The sequence below is a fragment of the Phaenicophaeus curvirostris genome, chromosome 3, assembly GCF_032191515.1.
Source record: "Phaenicophaeus curvirostris isolate KB17595 chromosome 3, BPBGC_Pcur_1.0, whole genome shotgun sequence".
NCBI lineage: Eukaryota > Metazoa > Chordata > Aves > Cuculiformes > Cuculidae > Phaenicophaeus > Phaenicophaeus curvirostris.
Window position 1 is genome coordinate 46,481,854 of NC_091394.1, and position 13,430 is coordinate 46,495,283.

Below are 13,430 nucleotides of genomic sequence, written 5' to 3' on the forward strand. Positions count from 1 at the left end.
TGGTTCTCATTTTGACAAGGCCAGAAACATAGGTCTTTCGTACTAGTTTGTCATTGCAGAGGTGGCAAGTCACCCACGCATTACGATTACTACTTAGACATTTCTGGCTAAGTAGTGTAGGCAAAAGAAATGATTTTCACTTCTGACTTCTGCTCCTGTACAACAGTAGGCTGCATTGCTACTGCTTATTACTTCAACTAACCTCTAAAATATATGTGCTTGTAAGAATATGATTTATAATAAGAAGGGAAAAAGAAAAAAAGGGAAGAAAAAAAGGAGAGACTGAATTTTATGACCTTACAGGACTAGTCAGTTGAATTATATTTCTAATACTGATTTAGGGATTTAATATTAGTAGCAGAGAGTGTTGATCAGTTGTTGGCAAATTAAATATAGTGGCTGTGCTTAAATGTTGAAACTTACATTTTTCATTCAGGTATCCTGTTTATTTTTTTCATAATTTGCCTTTTTTTTAAGGATTTTTTTGCTTTGTACTGTGCTTTCTTGGCCTGAATTGGATTTGTAGAAGCAGAAATATATAAACCTTAATGGAAATTTAGGACAGGAATTAGGTCAATCTGCAGGCATTCATGTAAGAGAAAATGTGCTGGTATTTTGCCTATTTTTGCAGAAAAAGTTCCTCCACTTGGACAAAGCTTGACCGATGGGTAATGACATTTAGAGATGATTATTGGAAATTGTGTGCATATATTGATTGGGAGAAAGATAAAGTTCCTCTTATTGTTTGTTGCTTTTTTTGAACTGTCTAAATTTCTTTCTACGTATCAGAACTGCAGAGATAACACAGTTGGTGATTACTGCAGTGCTTGTGCCCCAGGCTACTATGGGAAAGTAACTGGATCTGTCAACGACTGCTCTCTTTGTGCCTGTCCCAGAGCCAACCCTGTTAGGTAACAAGAACTTGTTAAATTCAGTGTACATTTTAGCATTGCAGGTTTCTTGTGCTGTATGTCCTATCTCCTACTCCTCCCCACACTGTGACAACAGGAGTTAGTTATCATTACAGGTCCTTAAATTCTAGCCATTTGAAAGTTACCTATTTTGGTAATGGAGCTTACATTCTTATTTCTTCACAGCTAGTGGTAGCTCTGTGATTTTTTAAAATAAAAAGGTTATCTATTAGTTAAGTCTTTTTTTTTCCTCTAAATGTAGATTAGCCCCATAGAATGTTTTATAGATAATGGATGAAGTTATTCTGACATGATTGTTTCAAGAATGTGTTTCTTTCTGCATTTGAAAAATGATGGCTTAGTATTTACAAAGATTCAGGCCATCTCTAGTCAAAGAAGGAGATTTTCATTAGATCAGTCCTAGGGGAAGAACAAATACTCTTTTGTTTGAAATTTACACATTTGTTTGTTTGGTAGAGATACAGTTCACTTCATATTTTGAAAATCATAATGTTCTGCAGGCTGTTTTTTCTCCAGAAGCTCAAAAATCATATTTGTTGTTTGCTTTCGGATAACTGAATCAAGTCTAGCAACTCTGATGTTCTCATGCAAGTCTCAGATATACACTACAGTCGTATAATGCAGTATCCGTTTTTCATTGGATTTATCTTTTAAAAGGAAGGTCATAAGTTGCTTTAGCATGTTAAACAGTAATGGAGTTGCACTGAGAAAGTAAACTTTATAAGAAACAAATATTTTAAAGTCCAAATTCTGGAGCACTGCATCAGACTGAGCAGAGGATGCTGTTGCTTGCAGCATTTAACCTGTGCCTGAAGTTGTTCTGTCTTTGAATGGTCTTTCATTTATGTGCTACCATGTATTGATTTATCCTTCTTCCAGTTTCAGTCCCACTTGTGTCCTGAAAGGTGTTCAGGATTACCACTGCGATGCCTGTCAGCCAGGATATGAAGGACAGTATTGTGAAAGGCGAGTTGCACATGATGCCCTGATTTATCCCCAACTTCCAAGGACAATTTGATGAATATGAGCCTTATTTGTACTTGGGATAGATTATTCAGTGTTAATAAGTAAATACATGAAAGAATGCTAGAGTGATTTGTTAGATGCTGTTAAGAAGCCATTAATTGAAAATGTATCAGTGATTCTCAAAGTTAGATATAACATCTAATTTCCTGATGGATATCAATATCCCCTGATGTTCAGTGTCCCATTCCTCCCTGTGAAGGTGCTCCCTGGGCTATTATGGTGACCCTCAGCTGCCTGGTGGCAGCTGCCTTCCGTGTCAGTGCAATCCAAGAGGCTCTGTTAATGTTAATTGTGATCGTGCGACTGGCCAGTGCCTTTGTAAGCAAGGCGTGACAGGACAGCTTTGTGAGGAGTGTGAACCGAAACATATTCTTGTGGAAGATGAGTGTGTTTGTAAGTGTTTTTAATTGTTTCCTTTCCCAATGGGCGCTGCTCTGTTCTGGTGGTATTTATGTACACGTGATTACTCGTGGAATGATGACAGGCTCTATTCTTTCTATGAAAGAAAAGTAATCTTAGCAACTTAACACCTCTGTAAAATATGGGGGGTTGGACTAGATAACCTCCAGAGATCCCTTCCAACCTCAGCCATTCTATGAGAACAGAAGAAACTGTGATAGAGATCATAACATCAGACAAGCTGTTAATCCACAAAATGGCTTATTTTGTGTTACGTACAAGTTTAAGGAAAGATAAGGTTAATGGTTTTTTTTGCTGTCTATAGAATACCTTTATTTGTTTGAAAATGTTGAATTCCTTTGTCATTGAGCATTTGGACATGAGGTTGCTGTAATAATACTTCTGGAGTTGTCCCAGTTACGTAGGCATTCTCCACCATTAGTCATATTAGTTATATTCCACCACTAATTAGTCACGTAATTCCTTATGAGAGAGTGGATAGCAGAAAGACACAGCAAGTACAGCAATCTGTTTTTACAATGAATTGGGCTTTAGCACTCAGATTTTACTTCATATGAGTCAAGAAAACCCAAGGAATAAATGCAATTACACCACTATAGGCTTGAATTTACTATTTTCTTATCCTGTTTGAGTGAATGTCAGTGGCATGACTCTGTATTTATAGCAATATAGTTAGAGCACCTCAATAAGCTTACAATACAGCAAACAGCTCAATAGCCAGGAGTATCAATAAGGCTTGAATGTATTCTAACCTAAGCAGAGTATGTATAGAACAGGTCCACTCTTGGGATAGGAAGGGGGGGGCAATAATACAGATCAGTGTCCTCAAAATTACTATACTTAATTTTAACTCTAAAAGTGAAGGCAGATACTATGTAAATCAAAATATATTTCAGTATTTGGTGGATTTATTGTAATACTAATATTGCTTCCTCTGTTTTATTTAGCTTGTGATGACAACTGCACAGGAGTGCTGTTAAACAGTTTGGATCATCTCCACAATGCCATACTTTCAGTGAACCTCACTGGTGTTGCCCATGTGCCCTATGGGATATTGTCAGAATTGGAGAATACAACTAAACATCTGAAGGTAAAATTAATGCACAAATAATAGAAATACATAGTCACACCTTTAAAGCAAAACTTTGCAATAATTTAACAGGATCACTCGTGAAGTTCATGGCTTGAATGTGTGCACGTGTAAATGATACCAGATTTAAGACTATTATGTCTGATGTAGAAATATACCTTAAGTTATTCAACTGCCTGTATTACTTTCTTTTAATTTATTGTGCTAACATTTAAATAAATAGATGAATATCTTCTACAGTTAGTACTGTGATTATTGAATGTGCTGTAGGCATGTGTTTGTCTGGATATATGCACCCCTAAGACAGCAGTAAAATAGAAACATCAGACCGGGTCTTTTCGCTTTTTCACACCTTTTCTAAAGATCTGCCAAGGCCTAGGTCTTGAGGCTGTTCCCTTACAGTCTTCAGAGGAAGAGGTCTGTCAGGCTGCTTCTCCATTAGCCAGGGTTTCTGGGATGCAGCCGTTTGCTTTCCTTTTGGTTGTGTGACTGTCCAAGTGCCTTACTTTGTCCTCCATCCCAGGATGCAAAAGACAGGAAGAATGTTTCAGTGCTGGACACTCTCAGGCTGCTTGTGGCAAACTTCCCTTGCAGCTCCTCTCCCTCTTACACAAAGCATGAAATACCACATTTTCTGGCTTTGGAGACTCATTTGTCATTGCTGATGTTTACGTTCATGTGGTCTCTGCACAAAGCCTAAGATAAACAGAATCCTCCCCAATTCACGACCACTAAGATATACATGTTTGTTGATAAGATTCTGCTCAGCAATAAGTCAAGCAAGACAAGCTCAAAGGCAGCAACAAAGCTGTCATCTTTGTATCCCATCATATCACAACAGAATCAAAGTAGTGGTGTCCTTCTTGTGCTTCTAGATTCAGCAAATTAAGATTTTTAAATTTCTTCTATTTAAGATGTAAGGCAGACTGAATTCCAATCAATGTACTTCAAAATGTTAATGATTACAATATCTCAAGGCAAACCTGATTAAATTACATGTTTATCTTTCAGCGGGGATAATCTTATCCTTTAGTTTTACTTGGTAACAATTTAGTTACAAATCTTCAGTTATGCTTTCCTTCCTTTATGTCATAAGGCATAACAAACATGCTGAATTACTGTAATACTTTAGGGATACAGTTGACTTGCTTCCTATAATTGTGTTTGTATAGGAACATCATATTCAGGGACAGCAAATATTCAATATGTAGCTTTTTATTTTGCACTTCAATTATAAAACAAGTCAAATCTTATGTAAAAATAAAAGCAGTTTAAGTTTCTCCTTTATTGCATATATTTTTTCATATTAAAATCCATTCAAAGCACCTGTCACTCTCTTGAAATGGGGGTGTTAAAAGTGATATAAAACCGCTTGTGACTATGATGTCAGTTCCTTTTATGTAAGGCCACAATTTTTTTTATACAACTTAATCTTGAAGGTAAGTTAGTGGTTTTGTAATTTTTCTCTGTTGGGAAGCAGGTACTCCCCTCTTCTTGGCTAATCAAATATTATCTACCCCTTTGCCCTGTACCAAAGCAGCTGCAGGTGGAAGCCAGGAAATCCCCAGGTTTATGTATGTGAATTGCAGATCTTCCCTGAAGGGCTGTCCCCTGAACAGTATCACATCTTTGCCTTACCCTAGTCTCTCAGGAACTCTGGTATTTTCTCTTTTCTCTGCATTAGGTATGAGTATTTCAATAATGAGAAAGTTATCAGATCATCTACTCCTCATTGCTTCTGCTTGTCCAATCTATTTGAGGACTTCAGTAGTTCTCTTTTTCTATCTAAAGCCCTCTGCCTTACTCATCCTAGTGTCCCATTCTGTGTTTTTTTCTAATTGGACTTTTAAAGAAACTTAGTGCTTTATCCCAGGAGGCTCAAGAACTTTAGCTTCAGTTTCTCTTTCACTTCTTTCCTCGTCTGAGGAAAAGACTTTGAAATTTCCATGTGACTCAAGGCTGTTGAATAATCCTGTGTGTTACTTCTTTAAAAAGTTGAACAGAATGATATTTATTGAGGTATTTACAATGGCTAACTCTGAAACATCTGAAATCTAAAAATAACCTCTCCCGGGCCTGTTGTCTTTTTAAGAGATGCAATGAATTTCTTTGCATCAGTAGAGAAGTAGTATTCTGTTGCAGACCTTGACTGTATCAAGTACGATACGCTTGGCTACAATAGCCTATTTATTGCTATACAGAGAAGTTTTTGAGATGACTTTGTAATTAAATACAGCCTATTACTCTTTCTTATTGGTGAGAGTACAATTCACATGAATGCTTGTGCTAACTTACCATGTTGAGAGGACCAAAATCCTGAACTCCTAAGTGCTGTGCATGGGATCTTGACACGAAAATATAGAGCTCTCTAAAAGCATTCTTACAGATATATCTATGATATTAGATGCAGCTGATTTGACAAGACCATCTGTGGGACAATAGCAGCTAAAAGTACCTTATTTGAGCAGCTCAGACTGTGGTGAAATTGAGAATCAGGATAGCAGAAATTATGCTTCTTTATTCAATTGAAAGTACAACATGAGTGGATTCTTGTTTCTTTATTTAAAGAAATGGCACACTTTGAATTAATTGTATGAATGTCATTATTTTATGTCATCTTATGTGCTTTGCAGATCAATCATTGAAAACATAAGTAAACTAAATAGCGTGCATAGTTATTTTCTTCCCAGAATCTTTCTGGACACACAGCAAAGTCCTTAAATTACAGTGTATTTTTTCTTCTTCTTACAGGGATCTATAGTTTCTAGAGAAGATCCATCATACTCATTAGCTACAGCAAAAGAAAGTCTTCTGAGTTTATCAGGAGGAATAGATCAGCTGCATGAAGAGGTAGGTGCTGACCTCATAGTTTTATGGAGAAATCCTTTGAGATTTTGTAGTATGGTACGTAAATGCCAGAGAGTTGGTTAGAAATTATTTTAGATCTCTAGAATTCAATGAGAGATTTTAGTCCATTCTGTACTCTGCCAAAGGAGAGGAGTTAATTAGTCTGTGGAATTGTTCTGTGAAATACAGCAGTTCATGGTATTGTACAGGAGAATTACATGGTTTCTGCTGAAGTTCAGAAGCTTTTTGTACTGTGATAATTTAAGGTCCTAAAACTGGCAAAAAGGACTTGCTTTCCTCTCACTGGTTTTAATGGGTGGAGCTTATTAAAAATTATGTCATAGCCCAATATTTTCCAAAAAGTCTCCGATACCTATAATATTGGGTTCAAAATTGTCTCAGAAGAAATAAAGCTGTTCAAAATCCATATAAAAAGTGGACGCTTGTAGTCTATATTCAGTGTTAACACAAGAAAAATTGTAGGTAGAAAGTTGTCATTAGTAATTTGTTCATTATATCTCACTTGATCACCATGCGTACCTCTAATTTTCTGACCACATTTATGTAATCTCACTAGGTGCTTGCACTAGCAGTGGTGTTGTTGCTAAAAGTGATGTATCCAGAATAGGTAAAAATACATAGTATTTACTTTGTTAAATTAATAGCTTTAGTAATTATGATCTTATTGATTATGACAATAATTGATAACACAATTCTTCACTAATATCAGAGGCTGGGGCTTTCAATAGAAGCAAAGTATCTACAAGCATGGAAAAAATAGAGATTTATGAATTGGCTAGGTCTACCTTATCAAAAAACATTGTTTCCTCTCACAAAGCAGTCTCAATATTGGGAAAAATCTGTAAAAGCCATAGACAAATATCATGAATTAAAGAATGTTTTTGGAAGACTGTCAAAGATGGTCTCTGATTTTATTCTAGTTGTCTAGATTTTTGAAAAGAGCTTGGCAGCTTAACACAATGACTCAGGAAACAAGGAATAAAAGTCAAGAAGTGACTGGATTTATAGACACAGTACATACAACCATCAAAGGTATCCTGCTTTTAAGATCTTTCCACTTCTTTGCAGAATTTAGAAAGGTACTTCCTTCACAACTCTTAAAGAACTATTTACATGGGAAGTGCTGCAGTTTGCATGGGGTGTTTGCATATATTCTTTTTTTTAATGGTATGACTAAATTATTTACTCTCCTACCTAGTACTTGCTGAAGTTGCTGTGTCACTAAGTGAAACACTGGGCCTGGATCTCCCACTGTCAAATGCTACATCTCAGAGCCTGCAGGATGATATTTCAGCCCTTTTGGATGCATTGCGCAAGAAAGATTTTGTTCAACAGCATCATAATGCTACCAGTGTCCTAAAGTAAGCCTGTTCTGCTGAAAACATTTTATATATGCAATTGTTATGCAATACTGCTTTTTTGAGAGATAATCTGGAGAAACATTGTGCCATTTTAAGAGGTAATGCAGTAAATAACTAGCCCAGGTGGAGCTACATGAACACTCAATTTGGAGTTACATTATTGGAAGATATTTGGACATCCCACATGATACTAATATCCAAAGCTGTTCATTTGGATGCAATACAAAATTACATTGCAACAATGGAATACGCTTACTGGTGTCAGTTTGTTTCAGATATGGTCCCAATACACATCTTCCAGTTGCTTTTGGCTAGGAGATGTCATAGAACTGACTCAGTCAGTGGCAAGCACAGGACACGTTAGATCTGCTGAAGGACACGATGATTAATTGTCAATTGACTATCATATAGCTTTTCAAATGAAACCAAGGCATTTGTTTCAGCATTCTAAGTCAATGTATGGGATTGTATTCCATTCGCTTGATTTTTCCCTAGTTAAAGGCTATTTTAAAATGGCTTTCATGTTCATTATTTATTCATGCTTATTGCCAAACTTAACAATATAAAACATTGATTGTTCCAACAGTCAGCAAAGTTTTTGCTCCAACTTCAGAAATACTTAGTATTGCCCTAGCTCACCAAAAGCTCTAAGAATGTTAACATTGGCTTCTAGGGACAGAGATTTAGACCAGAGTTGAATATTTCTGATAATTCGGCTTTTGTTTATTAAGTGCTTTAGAATAATAGGCAGCATAGAATGTTTGTGTTGGTAGTATATCTGGTTTTGATCGACAGACTCCTATGCTTGCCCTTTACTAAATATTATTATAAATTGTATTGGAGCTAAATAGACTTAAAAATAGACTAGAAATGTACCATTTAGTCTCATACATATTAGAAACTTCAAATAGCTTTTTTTGCACTTATAGAAATGTCTCAAAATGTCCTGTTGCATAGTAACAGAATATTCTGACTTTGAACATCAGCTTTTGAGTTATTTTGCAAGGCATTTGTAAGTTAACTTTTTCAATCACAGGCTTTGAAATTTCTGAAAGTCCTCTGACGAGTGTCCTTTGACAGATCGAAGAAGAAGGATTTGTAAGATTGTTTGCTCTGCAGAATTTATCATGCAGTGCAGCTGTAAATTCAAAACTGATTTAAATAAGCGGCTTGACAGTCCACTGTTCAGGGAGTAGTAGCTACCACGTAGCTCGTGGTGGACTGAGCTTGTGATAACACACTGTTAAGCAACACTTGTAAATGAAGTCTCTGCATATTTGCCACATAAGGTAAAGTTTCCAAATAATTTGGAATTTAACTTTTTTACTCTACATGAAATAGAAGCCATTACTGTCTAAAATACTTTCATTCTTGTAACTTTTTTAAGACTGTAGCTTCTGAATTATTAATTTTAAGAAATACATGCAAATGCACATCTGCTATTCAATAAGATGGAATGCATTTTGCTGTGTATAATTGTGAAATAAACAAGGTTTCTTTTGCCTTGGCTCAAGATCTATATGATTTGAAATCAGACTAAAAAGGGACAAACGTTTAAGTAAAAGTTATAGGAGTTGCAGTGTGCAGTGTATGTACTGGAACAGGGAGAAACAAAGGAACAGACTTTCAGGACCATTTTCTGTTCCATTCCTTCAATACTGGAAAATGTTCAAATGGAGAGGCAAATGTTCCCAAACAGAACAGCTGAAGCAATTAACTGACAGATTTATGGGGATTTTATATTTCCAAGATAATGTCTGTTGCTGATTTCAAAAGATAAGTGTAGAGATTGCACATTTCAGTGTTTATTTTAATAAGACTATATATTTTTATTTGATACTTCAAGTCCTCAGGACTCTTGGGTATATGTATTTCAGGTCTGGTTACTTGTTTCTTTCCAGTGTCAATCCTCATAACTGATGTTTAAATAAGTCCAAGAAAATGTGATTTATGCTAACCCCTTTCCCCTCTAGTCACTACATACAAAGTTTATGAACTGTATTCCTGCCCTCCTCCCCAGGCATCTTTTTGTGTGGTAAGATCAGCAACTAACTAGCATGTGTGTATACTCCCACAGGAAAAAAATGCAGACTTTTGTAAGAAGATGCATTTAAATTCATTTCAATTGACCCCAGTTCCTCAAAAAATCCATGCCTGAATTTATCCATCACCATTTATTTATTTATTTTCTGATTCCTCTCTTTGTCAGAGCTGCAGAAAATTTGTTGATCCAGGTTCAGAAAGAATACGTTAAACCCCAGCAGGAGCTTGTTGAACTTAAAAAGGATGCAAGCCACCTCTTATCAAAGCACAACAGAAGATTACAAGATGCACAGGATCTGGTGAACAAGGCACTCACTAACATCAATGAGACCAATCGCTTGCTTCCTCTCATCTCTAGCAACCTGGTGGAGTTAAATGTAAGACTGGACAATCAGTGTTGTTTTATGAGAAATATCAAATATGAAATTGTGTTTAAAAGCTGCTTTTTAGACTTTAATAAATTAGTACATGTTTAAATTTGTTAATATATGTATGGTAAGTTAAAAACACAAAGGAAAACAAACCCTTGTTCGAAAACCAAAACCTAATTCTGTAATATGTGAACTTATCTGCACTAGCTGACTTTACAGGCTAGTATAAAACATTTGATATCTGCTACAGGACAAAAAGCTGAATATTAAAGAAGATGAAGAAGTCTCAACCATACTCATTAAAGAAGGGAAGGTCCTAGTGAATGTTGCTGCTGCTCTTTCCCAAGATGTGGAGAACTCTACATCTGTAAGTTCTTAAGTTTTAACATCATCTTTGATACCATCAAGTGTATTTTGTATTGAAAAATAAAAAGGAATCCATTTTTGTTATTCAGAACCTGGAGGTCCACCAGGATGAGTTAGTCCTGTGGAATGCCAAACTGCGACACCATGTGGATGAACTGGTGATGCAGATGTCCATGAGAGGAGTGCTTGACTTGGTGTACAAAGCTGAGGACCATGCCTCCCAGTTCCAAAGACTTGCAGATGCACTAGAGAGGTAGGCAACTTGACAATTATGAAATCAAGGGAGATTGAGTAGTGTCTGTCAGATTTAATTTAAATCAGTAGGAGCCTAATCCACTAAAGGAGTTCCCTGCCCACAGGAGAAGGATTGGACTAGATCACAGAATCATAGAATCATTAAGTTTGGAAAAGACCTCTAAGATCATCAAGTCCAACTGTCAGCCCAACACCACCATGCCCACCACTAAACCATGTCCTGAAGTGCCGTGTCTATGTTCTTTTTTAATACCTCCAGGTATGGTGGCTCCACCACTTCCCAGGGCTGCCTGTTCCAGCAACTGACAATCATTTCAATGAAGTAATATTTCCTAATATCTAGCCTAAACTTCCCCTGACACAACTTGAGGCTATTTCCTCTCATCCTATTAATTGTTATTGGGGAGAAGAAAACTACAGCCTCCTTTCACATAGTTGTAGAGAGCAACAGTGTCTCCCCTCAGCTTCCTATTCTCCAAAATAAACAACGTGAGTTCCCTCAGCCATTCTTCATGAGACTTGTTCTCCAGACCATTCACCAGCTTTGTTGACCTCTCTGGACATGTTTCAGCAGCTCAAGATCCTTCTTGTACTGTGGGGGCCAAACCTGAACACAGTATTTGAGGTTCAGCCTCACTCGGCCTCAGTGTTGAATACAGGGGCACTGTGCCATGGGCCATCAATGGCCCACTCCTGCTTTCATGAATATATGCTGGATGGGCCTGAGCCCTTGGCAGTCCTGGTGAGCCCTTGCACATGCCTGGTGAGCACACTCCAGAAGAACTTTAGAGGTTCGTTAAAGATCTTTTCTAACCCAAGCTATTCTATGGTTCTATGATCAATTTTATTCCTCATTTAATTTTAAGTGCTTTTTACTTTTAATATAGAGTAACTTTATTAAATGATGCAGAGAGGGGCGATTTGTCTAGTGTTCCATGTGACTGACTTACACAGTAACTAGTGAATTATTAAATGCCCAGTGAGTGGATCATGATATGACTTGAAAAGCTTCTGGTCTGTGTATGAATCCTTCTTGGTGATATTTCTCTGAATCTCATCAAGAAGCTATTCCTGCTATGCCTCCATTATTGTTCTTTTCAAAGCATCTTGCAGAAATGAGTGGGTTACAATCTCAAATGCACTCTTAGAGTTCCAAAAGTTGAGAAATCATTTCAGTTAATTCAGTGGAATTGAACTAACTTCTATCCCAGTAATCCTTCTAGGATTCTTGATGTTTTGTCTTTTAAAGTCATCAGAGGTGTGGGGAGATGGTGGGGCGTGTGTTAAAAGTTAAATCATATCAGATTGAAAAATTTATGTGTGAGTTTGAGAACAGAAAATTTTGCTCTTAGTAACGCTGAGCAACTCTGCTAACTTCACAGCAGCCAGATAAATTCAATAAGACAAAATTTAATAAAGAGTAACTTTGAGATGCTTTTAATTTCCCCGGATTCTGTATTTCTCTGCTTTGCTCTCAAGGTCCATCTAGGAACCTGTTGCTTTTCTGTTCTTTTTAGGTGATATGATCTGTTTGTTCTTCATGCAAAACATGATGAAGTGTTTTTATAAGTTAAAAAACTGATCATAAGCAAAAAAGGAATAAATCAGGAAAAAGTACGTTTAAAGCTTCTTTTATCTGTTTTTTTTCAGCTCAAAATAATGAATGTTAAGCCCCATAAGCAACATAGGGCAAGGTTTTCTTGGTTTTTGAGAGTCCATCATGTATTCTTTAAAGACTGAAAACATTGACTTCAGTGCTTGATTAAGATATTCTCATGAAAAGAGAATGACTTGTTACTTCTCTATTTAGTGGCCTCTCTAAAGTAAGAAATGTGACTCTGAACACAACTGCTGCTGTCTACACCCACTCCAGTGTTAGAAGCGTGATTGAAAGAACAGAGAGTTTGGCAGATGATGCATCTAGAGTTGTGAATGGCCCCTTGGATTTAGTAAGTATCAATATTAATGTTTTAATTAATGTCTTTCCCATTCTCATTTTGGAGTGTCTTGGCTTGTATCAGACATGGCGTGACCAGCAGGTCCGGGGAGGTTATTCTTCCTCTGTACTCGGCACTGGTTAGACCGCTCCTTGAATTCAGTTTTGGGCCCCTCACCACAAGAAGGATGTTGAGGCTCTGTAGTGTGTCCAGAGAAGAGCAACGAAGCTGGTGAAGGGGCTGGAGAACAAGTCTTACGAGGAGCGTCTGAATGAACTGGGGTTGTTTAGCCTAGAGAAGCAGAGGCTGAGGGGAGACCTTATTGCTCTCTACAACTGCCTGAAAGGAGGTTGTAGAGAGGAGGGAGCTGGTCTCATCTCCCAAGTGACAGGGGACAGGACAAGAGGGAATGGCCTCAAGCTCTGCTAGGGGAGGTTCAGAAAAAAAATTTTCACGCGGGAAGGGTCATTGGGCACTGGAACAGGCTGTCCAGAGAGGCGGTTGAGTCATCTTCCCTGAAGGTGTTTAGAAGACGGGTGTATGAGGTGCTGAGGGGCATGGTTTAGTGGTTGATAGGAATGGTTGGATTTTTCAGTAGAAATGGGTTAAAAGAACACTTCAAGAACTGGGATTTTGAGCTAGATCACTTTAAAATGCTTACTGCTAGGAATTTTGTCTTGTGCCTGGAACTTGAATTACTGATGCTCCAAAAGGCAACACTTAACCACCAACAGTATTCAAACTAGAAGCTCCTAGAGTTT

At 37.2% G+C, this 13,430-nt stretch overlaps 1 protein-coding gene across 1 annotated transcript in view; it reads left to right on the forward strand.

Annotated features, from left to right (window-relative positions):
* Positions 1-13,430, forward strand: part of LAMA1 (laminin subunit alpha 1) — a 103,678-nt gene that overhangs the window by 65,606 nt on the left and 24,642 nt on the right. The window contains exons 30-40 of the mRNA XM_069853887.1: positions 790-911; positions 1,812-1,898; positions 2,158-2,351; positions 3,326-3,468; positions 6,220-6,318; positions 7,257-7,368; positions 7,535-7,697; positions 9,907-10,117; positions 10,362-10,478; positions 10,567-10,730; positions 12,543-12,681. Of these exons, the coding sequence (XP_069709988.1) occupies positions 790-911; positions 1,812-1,898; positions 2,158-2,351; positions 3,326-3,468; positions 6,220-6,318; positions 7,257-7,368; positions 7,535-7,697; positions 9,907-10,117; positions 10,362-10,478; positions 10,567-10,730; positions 12,543-12,681 (1,551 nt within the window). The remainder of the gene's footprint in view (positions 1-789; positions 912-1,811; positions 1,899-2,157; positions 2,352-3,325; positions 3,469-6,219; positions 6,319-7,256; positions 7,369-7,534; positions 7,698-9,906; positions 10,118-10,361; positions 10,479-10,566; positions 10,731-12,542; positions 12,682-13,430) is intronic.